A 17,410-nucleotide genomic window follows, 5' to 3' on the forward strand; every position below is an offset into this window, starting at 1 on the left:
AAGTTACATTTAAATCAATCTCTGCTCTTCATAAGCTAAATACCGTTTGTCATTTTTCAGCCATCATTTGAGTGTCACCCACGCACCAGCCACAGATTCTGGGCCATGGTGAGGCTGTGGTCAGCCTGTTGTCCGGTCAGCTTGCTAAAGATAACCAGCTAACTTACTGGCTCAGGGCTAAAACAAAAAGAACACAACAGAGGAGCCAAAAAATATATTTTAAAAAATTAATGTTAAAAGATGGTGTAAAAAGGCTCATACTTTGAAATAAACTAAAATGTTCCCTGCAAGAGTAACTATGTCAGGATAAAAACAAACACATTTTTTTCTTTTATAGAAACTCTTTTTCACTAGTTGCAATACTTTGCTGAAGGGACCTTTGACTTCTCAATGGAAAGAAGCAATGTGAAATGGAAGCTGGGTGGGGAGCTCAGCCATGTGGCTCAGGAAAGACTGCTATTTACCCCTTTCAAACCAGGATAGAGGAAGTTTCTTCATCACTTCAGAAAGGATACTGATTTCGTTATCTCTCTGTTTTAGAATATCTCGTAGCTTTCTATATTCTTCTTCTTTCAATGGTTCTTGACAATCTTGGTCTTTGCTTTCAGAGGAGACTGTATTGTTTCCAAGGATCTTCTTGTCATTCAATAGTTTCTGTAAGATAAAATAAGAGCTTAGTATCCATATCTCTAGTCCAAATTTCTTTGTTTCTTTGACTCTTTTTCCTTTAACAATTCCCTGCACACATCAGGCATGTGTGACCTGCCTGATGCAGGTGCGACGTCTTTGTGATTCAGTTGCTTTTTTGGCTTGGCATGTTTTCTCCCTTCTACCTGCCTTCTTTCCCCTCCTCCTTCCTCAACCCCCTCTCCCCTATCTTATCTCTCCTTCCCTAAATTGGGAAATGCCTACTCAACATTATCTCCTCTTGGACTCCTTTCCCTTTCTCTATACATCATTCCACTTAATTCACACTTTTATTCTAGTACTTATCATGTATTGTGATTATTCTTTGTAACATCTGTCATCTCCATGACTTGCTTATTAAACTTTGTCTTATCTATACCTGGCCCTTAGTAACTCACAACAAATGTTTATTATCTTAACGAACTATGCAAAAATACAAGCGAGCTCCAAGTAAAAGTGATTATATTCCCAGCCCCTTGTCATGAAAATTAAAACCTAAGGCAGAGAAAAACTGAAATATCATATGGGTATATCAAACTGCTGAAAAAATACAGAATGCAATTCTCTTGATATAGCTTGAAAATAACTTTTTAAAAAAATATGGAACTATTCTGTGTAGAAGGTAGAGATTCCTGACAAAAGAATTAGAAGTCCATGGCCTGAGTTTATTTATTGGCAAGTAAGATACAATCTCTGAAGAAACTCAATGATAATCATACTATTAGTTCAAAGATCATACCATTTTCTGGACATGCAATGCTGGATCCTAACCTTCCAAGAACTGGTCAACTAGAAAAGTTTTTTTGCAGCTTGAACATGGCTGAAAATGGCTTCTATTGGGGAAACATTTAAGTTTACCTTTAAATGGTGAAAACAGTGTTGAACTTTACGCATATCCGCGCCAACCTCTAATCTACTCTCTGGATCCTGGTCTTCCAAAAAGGATGTTATTAGTTTTTCCAGCCTAAAAATACATAATGTATGAGAAGCAACTGTGAGCTAGAAGCTTTAAAAATTCTAATGGCATTATCTAGTTGGTTAACATTTAAAGTACAGGATATTGTTCCCACCTCTTTACAGAAGTACAGATTTGACTATAAAAATTAAGGGAAAAGAAACATTGACAAAGTGAAATTTGTAGTGAAGCAATTATTTGACTAATTTCCAGTGAATTTTCTTATGAAGCTTTCAATATAGAAATCATTTTATTTCTACGGTCCATCTATTCTAGCCTCTCTGAATTTCTATGCCCCTGTGCCTGGCTGCTGCATTGCTAGAAAAAGTAATGAGAATGTATTTTAAATTAATTTCACTAAAAATTCATGCGACTCAGCTTCAGCTGGCACCTCAGTGATGCCCCACTATTTTTTTTAATCATTCCAGGTGATCTTCTATTCTTCCCAGTGCCTATTCCAAATCTTTCTACAGCCCCCAAGCCTGCCACTACTCTTTCACTCTCTGTCAATAAAGTCACTTCTTTATTGGAGAAAGTCATGCAGACTCCTCTGTTTCCTCCTCCTTTGCCTCGGAGTGTCTCTGCCTCACTGTTCAGGCCCTCTTCCTGCTTTTATAGATTCTGGATGATATTCTTCCTCTTTCTCAAGGCCAGTTTCTCCCCTGGGCTCTCTCTCTGCTTCTTCCAGGGCTTATCTAGTTAATTACCTCTTTTCCCTTAATCATCTCTTTATCTCCTCTCTATACTGACTCTTTCCTCTTTGCTTATAATCATGTTGTTTTTCCTATCCTAAAACAAAACAAAATAGAAATCAAAACACCTCCCTTTGGAGGGACCATCCAACCACTCCATTCTAAAGTCCTAGTTTGGCCGGGTACAGTGGCTCACACTTGTAATCCCAGCACTTTGGGAGGCCCAGGTGGGTGGATCACTTGAGGTCAGGAGTTCAAGACCAGCCTGGCCAACAGAGTGAAACCCCTTCTCTTCCAAAAACACAAACACTAGCCAGGCAAAGCGCCACATGCCTGTAATCCTATCTACTTAGGAGGCTGAGGCAGGAGAATCACTTGAACCCAGGAGGCAGAGGTTGCAGTGAGCTGAGATTGTGCCACTGCACTCCAGCCTGGGCAAAAGAACAAGACCCTGTCTCAAAAAAAAAGAAAATCCCAGTTTATTCATAGCACCATGTGCCAATGTAGCATTCTAGTACTTTGTATCAGATGGAAATTCTTGGCTCTTATTTATCTTTGTGCTTCCCGTCCCCCTAACATTAGGTTCTCAACACAATTATGTTCACTAGTTACTGGATTCACTGCCATGGACATGATTCCCCTCTAGGTTGAGATGGAACTCTTAATAAGGAAGGTTTAAGGATGACAATCAGTATCTACGATGTTAGGTATCATAATGCAGCAGCAGCATATCTTTCTAGGACTATTATGAAAATATTTGCATACTTTCAGCATCTTTTAAAACTGTATATACACATTTCTCTTCTGCTGTTACTATCAGCCCACTCAGATAAAATGTAATGATTTCTATCATAGAATAGTCTTGGATTTCATTTTTACCTCTTGTAATTTGTGACATGTGACAGCTATATATTTACAAGTGTGAGACAATTTATACTGTTACTTTTAAGGAGTTTCTTTAGTGAAGAGACACTTATTTGCACTACTTGCTGATTGACATTGTGTTTCCTTTTGGATTAGAGCCTCAAACCACCAGATACACAGAGAGATTTATTCCTGATACATTTTTTAAAAAAATCATGTACATTATTATGAAAATACATGTTTACGAACAAAATTCCAAACAATGCAGATGTGAATATATTAAAAAGTGAAAACTCCTCCCACTCTCCTGCCACCATTCCCCCCCACATTTTTTAAAAAATTTGATACCTTGGGAAATCCACTGTTAACAGTTGAAATATATTATTCTTATTCTTAATGAAGCAGATACCTATATCTATATATTCATTTATATATTTTGGTTTGTTGTTTTTACAAAAATGAGATCATACTCTGAATAATCTTTTCCACAATTATATTTCTAAAGAATTTATAGCAGATAACCTTCCCCATCAGTGCATACATACTAGAGGTATTTCATTTCTAATGGCTATATAATATTCCACACTATGGATGTACTGTTCCTCTGTTGATGGACACTGGGGTGACATACTCATACAATTGCTACTTTCCTCTGTAACCCATGATGAGGCCTTGATCTACAAACCTGACTTAACGAGGCTTAAAAAATAGTAATGTTTAGCTACTTGTATTTTCCCTGAATACACAGCAGAAATTTTGAAATTTCGAAAATCACCGTGGGTTCTAGAATATACACTCGTTTTCTGGAGTGAAAGCACTTTGTGATTTCCAGTGTCCATAAAATTTCTAGCAGACAATATTAAGTTGGAAATAATGGTTAATCAATTCTTTCTTGCTTTTTCTTTAGGAAACAACTTCCGTATAGTTTAATCACAAGTGTATATTCTAGGAAATGTTCTCTGAAGGAAGGCTGAAGTGGACTCCTAGCTCAGAAGGAAACCTCATAAGATACAAGCCTGCTGATGAGCTGGACCACTCACAGATTGCTCATGTGCACTGGGCTTTGGTATTCCATCAAGGCTCCTGTCCCACACAGCAACAGTGTAGAGTATAAGGAGGACCAGGGACATGATCCAAAGAAATGGGCAAGAACTTCTGTCTGAGTAAAAGAACTGATCACTTTACTCTTTCTGGGACTTGATTAGTACATAACTAAGAATGAAGATCAGCCTTTTGACATGCTGTTTTGCTTTCAGCACTTGAGAACATAGAGATAAGAAACATGCTTGGTCTTTCCTTCATACATTTGATTTACTGTTGGATTTATTTTCTTATCAAGCAAGGACTTGGTCTAATAATTAAAATGCAGAAAAATGCTTAATTCAGATGTTTTCGTTGTACTCCTCTAGTAGTTGAGAGTGAACAAATGAACCCAAATTCCCCACATTTTCCTATCTACCAAAATAGTGTCCAAGTTTATACCTAGTCCCTGCTCCCTCTAAGGGGTCTCCCAGCTGCCAGAACTCTGCTGAACAGTGGAAAACTGTTTACAGAAAAGGCTCACTAAGGAGGTCAAGTGAGGACAATAAAGTCTATTTTTTAGGACAAGCCCAAGTCAACAAGAACTTTCCTTATTCTCTACTTACACTAGAAGAAAAGAAGGAAGAAAAAAGAATCCTAGGGGAAAGAGAAAAGAGATATACACCATTCAGTAACAAGAAATATTGTAGTAATTTAGTGTGTCTGAACACATGACCTCGCTGATGGTAGGTGATGGTTTGATGTTTGGTGACTATTCAGATCTCAGCCAAATTGACTGCTAATGAAATACCTCTGACAGCCTGTGCCTTGGTTCAGCAACTCCATCATATTAGAAATTTTGATATCTGGCCACATAATTAGAACTGACCATATTTCCTAATATGTGCTTTACCTTCTTGAGGCCACTGCACTCCCCTCTCTGCTCCTTATATTCCTTGTACAAAAAAAAAAAAAAAGCTCTCTCTGTAGCCATATTTCCATAAAAATTTAGGTTTAATAGCATGAATAAAAAGACAAAGCAAGCTTCTCATCATTAATGACAGCCAACATTGAGCATGCGCTAAATGCTGGACAGTCTTCTGTGCTATTTGCATATATCATTTCCTTAATTTTTACAACAACCTATGAGAAAAGTACTATTATTATCCCCGTGTCATAGTTGAGGAAACTGAAGCACAGAGATATTACATATCTTGTCCAAGGTCACACAGCAAGCACACAGGTAAAATCCAAGTTTTGAAGCACAATACTTACCATACTATAACAAAGTTACTCATGTATTTGAATACTATATTGGGTGATGTATTTCTAAAAGGGAGAACCCACACTTGCAAGCATTCATTGAGGAGGCAAATAGGTGGATGAAGAAGTGGGAAATAACTGAAAAGCAGTTGCTTAGATCTTAGCAAGGCCATGGACCCCCATGACTTGTAACGGGAAAAAAAGTTGGGAAGGAATCAGAATGTGCTGTATTTGAAGATTAGTTAAATTAATTATGGCATAGCCATGTACATAGTTAAGCAGCAATTTAAGTGACGGCGAAGTGATGTACTTACTGACATTAAAAACACTCATACTATATATGGATAGCTTAATGATGAATCCCTCTGCAGGGATTCTGCAAGTACACTGTAACACACATAAGAAGACTGAAGAGACAAAAAGGAAGGAAAGGCAGGAGGGAAGGGAGAGAGGGAGGGAGGGGAGCAGATCAGCAGTCCTGAAATTTTTGGCCAGCTAGTTGTCTTTGGCTCAAGAACATTCATCATCTCCTGTTGAAAAAAGAGACCAGCGACCCAAGCTAACCTCACTCTTCTTCAATATTTTTATGAGTATGTTATGTTTAACTGTTTTTAAAAATGAATTCATCATTTATACATTGAGTGTGATTAAGATGTTCTCATTATTCTCAAATAATCTTTGTTTGTAAAAAAAAAAAATATATGAACGTGTTCCTGTCAGCAGTGGGTTCTAGAAATTGGCTAGAAACCATATCTCTATGGCACTGGCTGTGGGAAAGTTGGGAGAACAGAAGAGCGGGATATTAGAAACAAGAGCAAACCTAACCCAGGACATGGAAACGCTGGCTGTTTCCAAATAACTGGGACAGCAATGGGAGGTGTGCCCCAGGAGTGGGAGGGGAGCCTGGTGCTGTAACTGGGGCAAAGATAACAGAAGCATGCAGCAGCACAGTATTATTCTAGAGAATTTACTATAAACAAGGTTCGGGGGATGCAAAGCAATGGGACTGCATCCTCTGATATCAAGCTGGAAATAGTGAGGGGGATGAAAAATACCCCAGTTGGTGGGACAGGGCTTCCCTGTGGTAGAACCACGGAAATTGGTATTCCAGAGCTGATGGCTCTTAGCTCAACTGTCTCCTCACTGGTTTGGAGAGAGGATTTGATAGCTCGTTCCAGAGAGCTAGAAAGGAGTTCTGATTTATAAAACTAGCTTGTATTAATTATACCAAACACATATCAAAATCTGCCTCACTGCTCTCAATCATTTTGCCACTTAAAGATGGCTCCACTGAGGGTGAGTTGTCTCTGACAGGGTTAAACATGGGGATACTGACAAACTAAAGCTACATATTACCTGAGCAAAGATCGGGAAAAGAATGGGAGATAGTGACAAAGATATAAAAGGATATAAAGGATTCTTTTCTATGGCTGAATAATACTCCATTGTGTACATACACCACATTTTCTTTATCCATTCATCTGTTGATGGACACAGGTTGATTTCATATCTTGGCTGTTGTGAATAGCACTGCAATGAATATGGGAGTGCAGATATCTCTTCCATATACTGATTTCCTTTCTTTTGGATATATACCCAGTAGTGGGATTGCTAGATTGTACAGCAGTTCTCGTTCTAGTTTTTGGAGGAACCTCCATACTGAAATCCTGTCATTTGCAACAACATATTTAGAAATGGAGGATATTATGTTAAGTGAAATAAACCAGGCACAGAAAGACAAATATCACATGTTGTCACTCACACGCGGGAGCTAAATAAAAAATTAACTCATGGAGATAAAGAATAGAGTAACAGTTTTCAGAGTTTGGGAAGAGTAGTGGGGAGAGAGGGGATAAAGAGAGGATGGTTAATGGGTACAAAAATGTAGTCAGAAGGAATAAGATCCAGTATTCAGTGGCACAATGGGGTGACTACAGTTAACAATAATTTATTATATATTTCAAAATAACGAAAAGAGTGGAATTGGAATGTTCCTAACACAAATAAATGATAAATGCTTGAGGCAATGGATATTCCAATTCCTCTGATTTGATTATTACACATTATATGTTTGTATCAAAATATCACATGTCCCATAAATATGTACAACTAATATGTATCCATAATATTAAAAATTAAAAAAACTTTAGAAAGTATAAAAGGAAACTTGATAATTATTAACTTAAAGGAATATGATAACTAAATAGGAAGAATTGAGAGAATAGCTACACAATTTAAAAAATTGATTGTGGTAGCATAAGAAATATGGCAGAATGATTGGTTGAATGATCTTCATTCATCAATCCTCTGTGGGTTAAAACTTTCTCATTTGTAAAATGTGTAGGATAATACCATCTTTACACTATTAGCTTTATGAAATCAGATAATGCAAGGAACAAAGAGAGGATATGCCTGGCCTATTAAGGCTTTGCTATTCAACTGGACCAACTTTACAGCAATCGGCTATGAGACTTTTGAAAATATAGAATTTTCAGCTCCATCCCAGACCTCTTGGGTCAGAATCTACATTTAACAACATTCCCAGGTGATTTGCACACACATTAATGTTAAGAAGCATTGCAACAAGGCAACTGGTTATTGCATGTTGACACAAGAATACATAAACATCTTTTCAGTTCGGAACACCAAATAAAGATGTAACTGGAAATGTTCTGTGAAGGAGGAACTAACATCCCTTGATAGTCAACCATGTCCTGAGCACTGAGCTAGTGACTTTACACGTGCTTTCTTATTTAAGTGGAAAAAGAGCCCTTTAGGGACTATCATAGTCTGGTTTGCTTTATACCTGCCTTATCCCAGTTATTTTATTATTACTTTCATTCAATATCCATTAAAACATGTCAGGCACTTTCACATATATTTTGTTATTCATCTGTACCATAAGCCTATAAATTATTATCACTGTTTCACAGATGGGAATAGGAAAGCTAAGAGAAGTTCAGTAACTTGCATATTGTCACTAAGGTAGGAAATTGAAACACTGAGATTTGAAAACAATTCTTTTGACTCAAGAATCCCCACTCTGTATTCACACCACAAAGATTCTCAGTCAATTCAGAAAAGTGCTTTCCACATGCCATAATCTCTGACATAGTATATTTGTATTTGCGATTTAGAATCTTCCTGTGAACTTTTAACCAGGAAAGACGCAAACAACATAGTTAATGAGAATATCAAATAAACATAATGAGATCATCAAATAAATAGTAAATGGTCTGCCATAGTTTAAAAAGAGAGTTTTTAACAGGCTGAAATGGTAGGGGGCAAAGGATGGGCTTCTTTTTGGGATGTGGCCCTTTAAAACATACAGTATTGAGATAGCAGGTAATGCACAAAAGGAAAGTTCAGATAACAATGAATTCACCATTACGATTAACTACATAACTACACAATCCACCAAGGACATGAAAAGCTGAAGGCTGAGATTGTGCCAATAGGACTAAGACCAAAGGAAACTATACAAAAATTTTTCAGGGTCATTAGTTTCATGTTTGCTTTTTCTGAGATTCTGCTGAAAGAATCAATTCCAATTGACTTAAAAGTAGTCATTTCAAGAGTTTTTCCTTTTACAGTTTCCTGGTCTGTGTCAGGTATTATACACATTATATGCTCCCCTAGCCCTAACCAATTAGTGAAAGACATGGACCCTTACATACAAGGAATTGAGTTCAATGTCAGCAACTCCGTTGGCATGAGCTCTTTTTTTAAATAACAGTAGGAGGCCAGAAAGTTCACGGTTTTGGTGATGCAGAGGAAATTCCTACTACAGAGTTTCCCTTCTGTAGGGTAAATTCATCTTAGTAATGCATATTTCCTTCACCTCCACAAAAGCACAGTCATGTAGTACCTAAAATGTAGAAATGCACAACTTCTTGATACTTTTAGTGATTTGAAATAGCAAATGTGAATAATCAAAAATTAAAATCCAGACAGGTTTGCCTTTTTAATGGTGAAGATAAAGCCTATTTATAGGTGCATGTACGCATTCATGGCCAGGTACTTCTGTTCACCGAATTTCAAAAACTATTTTGAAATAATTTTTAAATAAACTAAGACAACTTTAAAGACAGTAGGGCGTATTTTACAAGGTCCTTTAAATGCAATGATGAAGGGTTTTGAAAAGTTATACAATTGATTTTGTTTTTCTCAATCCAGATTTTCATATATCCAATTTACTTAAAGGCATATATATCTTATGACTAAACATTTTAACTTCAGTAGGTAGAGATGGGCTCAGGAGTCTAGAACAAATGTAAATAAGAGATGAAAATAGCTGGCCTGGCTGAGGAGAAGCAGAGGCTGGGCCACAGGCACTGCTGCCCCTGGGGACCTTAAGTAGGATACGAGAAGTATTTGAGACTCTCACCACCAAGCTCCCACCACTTCTGTAGGAGGCCAAGGACAGCATGCTTGACCTCAAGCTGGCAGCTGACACCCTATCTGTGTGCCAGAAACCGCAGGTTTACAGTATTACCAATGTATTGGAAGGCATAGGGCTAATGGAGAAAAAAAAATCCAAGAACAGCATCAGTGGGAAGGCATGGGGCCTGGCTGAAATAGGGCTGGAGATTGCAGACAAGCTGACTGAGCTCAAGGCAGAGATCGAGGAACCGCAGCAGCAGGAGGAAAAACTGGACCAGCACAAGGTGTGGGGGAAGCAGCACATCTGGAACATCATAGCTGCTTGGCCTATGTGACTCATGAGGACAGGGGTAGAGGCTTTGCTGGAGACACCCTCCTACCATACTGGCCACACAGACCCTGTCTGGTACCAGCCTACAGGCACCCATCCCAGAAGTCCCCAGTGGGCAGCGTATGAGATTCACCTGAATAGCCTGAGTGGCCCCTTCAAGGCTGGTGAACAAGGAGGCCTGGAGCTCACCACCTGTGGCTGTGCCTATGCCGCCACCCTCCAGAGCCCACCTGCTGTCTCTGGCCCTCCATCTCTGCCCAAGGCTTCCCTGTTCCATCTCCAGGAAACCTCACATGCAAGTAGGACTCAGTTGACCACCCCTTACCGCTGACCCTGACAGCTCCGGAGCCCAGTGGTGAGCTGAGCTCACTCCCGCTGGGCCGGCAGCATGAGACACTAGCCCCCTGCAGTCTTCTTCCCTGCTGGATAGCAGCAGCAGCAGCAAAGATACAATGCATCAGAACCCAGCCCCTCTATCTCCTTTGAACCCCTCAAGGCAGACCCTACAGGCATTCTGGAACTCCCTGAAGAGCTGTCACTCTTGGATCTCACACAAGAACACACGAGCTCAGAGCTGCTGGAGGCATTGATGTTTTCAGAAGTATTCTCCCTCCTCCATCTTTCTCCATCTGCCAAGATCATGGTTACACCTACAACCTGGATGAGAGTAAGGGTGTCTGTGACCTCTTTGATGTGTCTATTCTCAGCCTCTGACTGACAGGGACATGTCCTGTGTGGCTGAGACACAGACTGTCTGACCTGGAGGCTGCCTGGGGACCAACCCCTACCCCATCACTACACAGCTTGAGAGCCACAGGCTCTGGACTTCTCCCAGCCCCCCTTCACTGCACAGTTCTGGCCAAAAATCCCACTCCTGCACCAGCACCTGTACTGTCTTAGAGAGCAGGGGAAAGCTCCAGCCCCCTGCACCATGAAGCCAAAGTGTTTGCCTCTCCTTTTCTGGGGCTTTCCCCACCTCATGTCCTCCTGGAGCCCTCCCCAAGCCCAGTTTGGCTGACACCTAGAGACACAGAACCTAGGACACACATTCCACCTCCCAGGGCAGCTCGTCCAGCCCAATGTCCTGCTCCAGCCATGCCCCTCCCCCTATACCCATATGGCAGGGGAACTGGATGCTGGCCAGCATCATCCCAGCCTCTTTTGCTGCCCCCCACCCTCTGGCCTTACGGCTCCTCTTGGACTTCTTGTGTATGCTACTCTATTGGGCCCTCAGCCCCGTGTACCTGTAGAGGGTAGGAGTAAGGGTGGGGGAGGGTGCTAACAGAATGGAACAGAGGTCTCTAGCTAGGACTCTGGGTGGCTCAGTCCCTGAGGATTGGCCTAACCTCCCACGGTCCCATAGCCTCCCAGTCATTTCCATTTATTCCTTTACCTTTATTTAGAGCCATTTGCAGAGAGTTAGAAAGATTTACAGTAATGAGGCCGGGTGCAGTGTCTCATACCTGTAATCCCAGCACTTTGGGAGGTTGAGGCAGGTGGATCATTTGAGGCCAGGTGTTTGAGACCAGCCTGGCCAACATGCTGAAACCCCGTCTCTACTAAAAATACAAAAATTAGCCAGGTGGTAGCGGTGCACGCCTGTAATCCCAGCTACTCGGGAAGCTGAGGCAGGAGAATCACTTGAGCCTGGGAGGCAGAGACTGCGGTCAACCAAGATCACCCCGCTGCACTCCAGCCTGGGCGACAGAGTGAGACCCTGTCTCAAAAAACAAAACCAAAACCAAAAAAGATTTATAGTAATGAATGAATTCTTATATAAAGATTATTTTTATACTTTTTGCAGCAAAAGGAAATTGTAATATTTGTACGTGTCTCAGTGAGTGAAGATCATGCCTACGGCTAAAAAACAAGAGAAAAAAATGAGATAAATTTATCAACCCATAGATACTAATAACTCCCTCTTTCAATTCTACGTGTATCTTTTTGAACTTCTTTTTTTCTGTAGGCAAACGCTATGTTGATTGTGTTTAACGTTAACACAAGTACACTCGTCTACATAAGTCTATAATCAACAAGAAACTGACTTACAGGAAAGAGAATGGTGGTGGGAGTGGAGAAAGGGAGTCAGTGAGCAGGAGAGCTAGCGGCAGGAAAATGTGGAAGATAAGCCACATTCAGGAAGGGGGAAATGACAATCAACAGAAACAAGGTTTTAGAAAATAGAAGAGGCCTCCTATCATCACGACGAAGGCTGAACGAGCTGTGAAAGAGAAGGTAGACTGGCTTCAAAGCTGACAAAAGAGTGTAGTAGAGAGATGGCTACACAGGGAAAGGACTGGGCAAAGAGGCAAATCTGAGACTGTTGAGAAGCCAGCAAAGCAACCCCTGTGACCGGAACAGGGGCCGGAGATCAAGTCTGAGGATAAGGAATGAGAGGCAAGATGGCAGGTGGGAGGACAAGGTTAGGAAGGTGGGAAAAGGTGGGAAGGAGTGGAGAGAAAGATGGGCCTCAAGTGGATAAAACTAGAGCACACCTTTGGGAAAGAAGTTTATTGGGAAATTTGGGAGAATAAGGGCCAGTTGGAAATGGGCTGGCCCTACCAAAGCTATTTATCTCCATGGTTAAAGTTTCCAAACTACGGAGTTTCCTGACAGTTCGTTAATTTAATGGAGTTGTGGAAGCTTTACCCATCCTTTGCTCCAAATCTCTGAACTTTTTTTTCTATGGTTCTGTCTTGTATGAAATTAAATTTGTAGATGACATTGAAGTTTAGAAACATACATTTTTTTCAGCTGGTTCCTTTAGCTGAAATTTTTAAATAACAGCCTTGGTTTATATATGAAAATGCAGAACATACATATATATGTGCATATATATGTATATGATTATATACATAGATATAAAATTAACAGAAAACTTGTAAAAGTTTTAAAAGACATATTAAAAGGATTTTCTTATGTAAAAATGCAAAGTAAATCCTTGTGGGTATGTTTCCATTTGATAAAAAATAATTTATTTTATCCTGTCATACGGAAAATAGTATATAGCTGTTTGGAAACGTGTTCATGTAATATTAAATCTAAAGCAAGCATATGTAAATTGAATCATACATTATCATTGAGTTCTGTATTAATTGAAGATGGGTTTACAAGGTAAAGACAGATCTTAGGATGCAATAAAATCATGATAAAGAGTATTGAAAACCTAAGTGTTTAAAAGAAAATGACCATGAAATTGTTAAAACAATGATGCAGGACCTACATAAAGGAAAAGTGCAAATTTAGAGAGCAAATAAAGAGGACAAGAACACACTGGGAGTTTTAGTATGTTTCTGAATGGGAAGATGCAGGATTGTAATCTCTCCTTGAATTTAACAATAAAAAAGTAAACCTAATAAAAATCCCACTGCAATTTTGTTTTCCAGAAAAAAATACATATACAGAGAAACCCCACAAAATTTTGTATATATTTTTTTGGACGGAGGGGTCCACAAATCCTCAAATTCAATACATGAACATTTGTATAGAAAGCGCATAGAACCTCTGCTGGAGATGTACACATACACAGATATAGAAAGACGTCACAATTAAATGAAAAACACAAGTTAAAAAACAGCAAATAAAGGATGAGTCCATTTTTATTAAAATATATATTTATATGTATTCATTAAAAATTTTGATGGATTACAACCAGTAATAATACTTTTTTTTTTTTTTTGAGACGGAGTCTCGCTCTGTCGCCCAGGCTGGAGTGCAGCGGCGCAATCTCGGCTCACTGTAAGCTCCGCCTCCCGGGTTCACGCTATTCTCCTGCCTCAGCCTCCTGAGTAGCTGGGACTACAGGCGCCCGCCACTGCGCCCGGCTAATTTTTTTTTTGTATTTTTAGTAGAGACGGGGTTTCACCGTGGTCTCGATCTCCTGACCTCGTGATCCGCCCGCCTTGGCCTCCCAAAGTGCTGGGATTACAGGCTTGAGCCACCGCGCCCGGCCAAGACTTGTTTTCTTTGGTGAAATCACAAGTGATTTCTATCCCCCCCCTTTTTTTTTGCCCATTATCACTTTTGTAGAATGAATGCGAATTGTTCACAAAATAAAAAATCATAAAACTCTTACAACTCTCACAACTCTCAAAGTTTAAAAACTCAAAAGGTAAAATTCTAAAATATATTATAAATTATAAAAACATATCATTTATAACTATTCAAGTTACTTTCCTTAAGCTATAGGAGAGAGATATACCATACTTGCTGTTAGGTTCATGAAACGAACTCCACAGTGAAAACCCAAAGCTGTTCCTTCTGTTGCTTCCAGACGGGTTTGATTTGTTGATATGATCTAATTACTTATTTTATGGTCCTGCTTACAGTGGTTGGTGACTATTTCTGTGTTTGTTTATCCATCCTTTGTGCAGGCTATCAGGAACCAGGTGTTAGGCACTGATGTAATTTATTATTTCCATAAGTGCACATTTTCACACTGTGGGTTTTCTTTAAGTGGTAGAACCCATATAAAACTATAATTAGAATAAACATTTGTTTCAGGAAGTCTTAAAAAAAATCCAGCTCTACATATACAAAAAGTTTTTCTGTGAAAAGCATACTGGGGAAAGCAAGAGAGAGACAAATATTCTTGGTTGTGATGAAGGGTCCCGTTCCTTGTTTTAAAGAATTTCCTGGAGCTCACAAAACCCAAAGAGCAAGGAACATTAACACGGAGAAAGCATTAAATAACTGGAAGAATAAAACAGTATGTTCATGTTTTCACACTCAAAACTTTCTAATTTAGAAGCAAGTACTCGGACTTCTGACGAAAGAGCTGTCTAGGCCAAAAGAATCCAACATATCAACGAGGGTCCAACAAATGGAATTGCTATTTATGCCTCATCCTTTTTAAATTTGCTTTTGCTATTCATTCATTTGGCCTATCAGAACCCAAAACACTTAATTAAACTTTAGGAGAATAGAATAATCATTAAAATACAGAAACATCCCTGAGATGGAGACAGGCCTTTTTAATCATATGAGATAACTATTTAAGAACTCAAATGCTTCCATAAACTACCCAAAGATAATTAATACAAGCTGTATACCATGCTTTTAGTTTTGGTTTTAATATCTTCAAAATGTAGTATCAGGACCAAAAACACTTTGTACCAAAGTGGAGAAATTTCATCTGTAGCGAATTATATTTCATGAATGAGTTCAGAGATCTGATTTCTTATAAAATGCAAGAGAGCCATTAATGACCTCTGGGATATTTAATCTACAAAGTTTAGGTTATTGCTTTATAGACAGTCATTATTAGAAGCTGGCAAGAAGGAGCCTAGGAGTCAAGAGATATGAATTCAGGACTAAGTTAGCAGATAATCTGTTAATTTTTTTTTTAAACTATCCGATTACTTGGGCCTCCCCTCTTCAGGTGGTGTGAATTAATCATTTGGTAAATACTGATCATGATGCAGGATGTTTCTCAATTCTCAACCACTGGGACATTTTAGAAAAGGACTATATTTGAATTACATGACTTCTGCAACATGTCCCTAAAATGACTATTTTCCACAAAGAATACAGAAAAGGTGCTTCCTCAGCCCATGTTATCAGTAAACAAAATGAACTGAGATGGCCAGGTAGGGATTGCAAAGGTGAATTAAATTTGCTTAAATTTGCCATTGCATATAGGGAGAGTCTAACAAGACAGGGAATAAAAAACCAATAATATGCTGTTTCATTTACATTTATTCAGAGCATTTATTGACTGCCTATTGTCAACCAGGTGTTGGGTATATAAAGATGAATAAAACACATCCAAGTCTATCCACCTTAACTTCCCTTGGATTTTGGCCTTTGAAAACCTTTGAGGTTGTGTTAAGCGGTACTTAAAAAAAAAAAAAAAGTATAACTGCAAATATCAACTAATTGTTTTTAAGGCAAAACTATTCATCAAATTATGCAAATAAAAATATAAACTCTGATCATATAAAACAAAGCTAAAATAAGGTTGCAAATATTGCATCAGACATATTTATACAAAAAATTATTTGTTATTTACTTGAAATTCAAATTTAATGAGGCATCTTGTATTTTTAGTTGCTAAATCTGGCCACCCTAAGCAGAAAGCCAGAAAGCCTGCAGGCATTCCAGCTTGGAGCTGACCCAGTGGGTGCTCACTGCTGGGATGTGTAGACCCAGGCATGCAGAAGGGCCTCAACAACGGCTCTTAGTCAATAACTCATTTACTAGTAATAAATTGAAGCTAGGCCCAGTGCTGCTGCTCTTATTCTGAAAGAATAAAACATGGCGCAAGCATTGCCCACAGCATCTAAATGTTTCCCCACTAATAATATACTACATTTTCAATTGATTTTAAAGCTAATAATTCAGAGAGCTATAAAACTGTTTAGAACACTTAGGGAGCCAGAATTTGTGAAGACTGATTTTCTCAGGCAAGAATCCAACTTGATAGAAATCTTTGTAAGTCACATCACTTCTCTGGATCTGTTTACACATCTTTAAAATAAGGAAGCCAGACTTACGGCTTTACTCATATTGATTCCTCTATCTGAAATGTTCTCCCTGTCCAGCTTTGCTTTTCTAAATCTTGTCTTGATTCACGAGTCTGCACATCCCTGATCTTCCCAGTCAAAAGTAATTTCTATTCCCCGCAATTACCCCGGCACTTCTCTTGTGACAGGTAGAATTTTGACTTTATATTATAGATATTCACATACTTGTCTCACTTACAAGATTGAAGGTCTCTGAAGCCAGAATTTGTCATTAATACATCTTTGCAACCCCACCCTTCCATCCCAGCTCATTTTGTTTGCTGCCAATGTTGTGGGGCTAAGTAAGTACCTTTTCTGTGTTCCCTGTGGGAAATAGCCTTTTTAGGGGCATTTTGCAGAAGTCGTTGGCTGAGCATTTTCTGATTCAAGACAGACTCTCTAAAATTTTGTGCTTTGTACTAATCTGAGCAGTAGCAAATAGGAGTAGAAATAGCTAAAGCAATGAAGATACTGTTGCATACACTCCTGAGATTGTGTAATTGCAGTAGGAAGTCTGCATTATGAAAGGCTGACTGGGGGCACTTATGGACTACGCAGATAATCTGCCTTTGCAATATAAGCAAGGATCAGCATCAAACCAGAAAGCATGGCCAGCATGAGTGCACAGCATGCACCTGAGTCAGAAAAGGCAGAACCAGACCATGAAAGAAAAAGCACCTAAGCAAGAGTCACAAGAAACGTTACACTAGTA

General features: G+C 39.1%; 1 protein-coding gene and 1 pseudogene across 3 annotated transcripts in view; one reads left to right on the forward strand and one right to left on the reverse strand.

The window, feature by feature from the left end:
* Positions 1-17,410, reverse strand: part of KIF6 (kinesin family member 6) — a 376,916-nt gene that overhangs the window by 199,270 nt on the left and 160,236 nt on the right. For 2 of the 3 annotated variants that reach the window (XM_030795951.1, XM_030795952.1), the window contains exons 11-12: positions 1,546-1,651; positions 516-654 (exon numbers count right to left, since the gene is read on the reverse strand). In XM_030795951.1, the coding sequence (XP_030651811.1) occupies positions 516-654; positions 1,546-1,651 (245 nt within the window). Of the gene's footprint in view, positions 1-464; positions 655-1,545; positions 1,652-17,410 lie in introns of all 3 variants that reach the window. The other variant, XM_030795953.1, reaches the window with a different exon arrangement.
* On the forward strand, positions 6,472-10,526 carry LOC115830940 (annotated as a pseudogene).

The sequence above is a fragment of the Nomascus leucogenys genome, chromosome 17, assembly GCF_006542625.1.
Source record: "Nomascus leucogenys isolate Asia chromosome 17, Asia_NLE_v1, whole genome shotgun sequence".
Lineage (NCBI taxonomy): Eukaryota > Metazoa > Chordata > Mammalia > Primates > Hylobatidae > Nomascus > Nomascus leucogenys.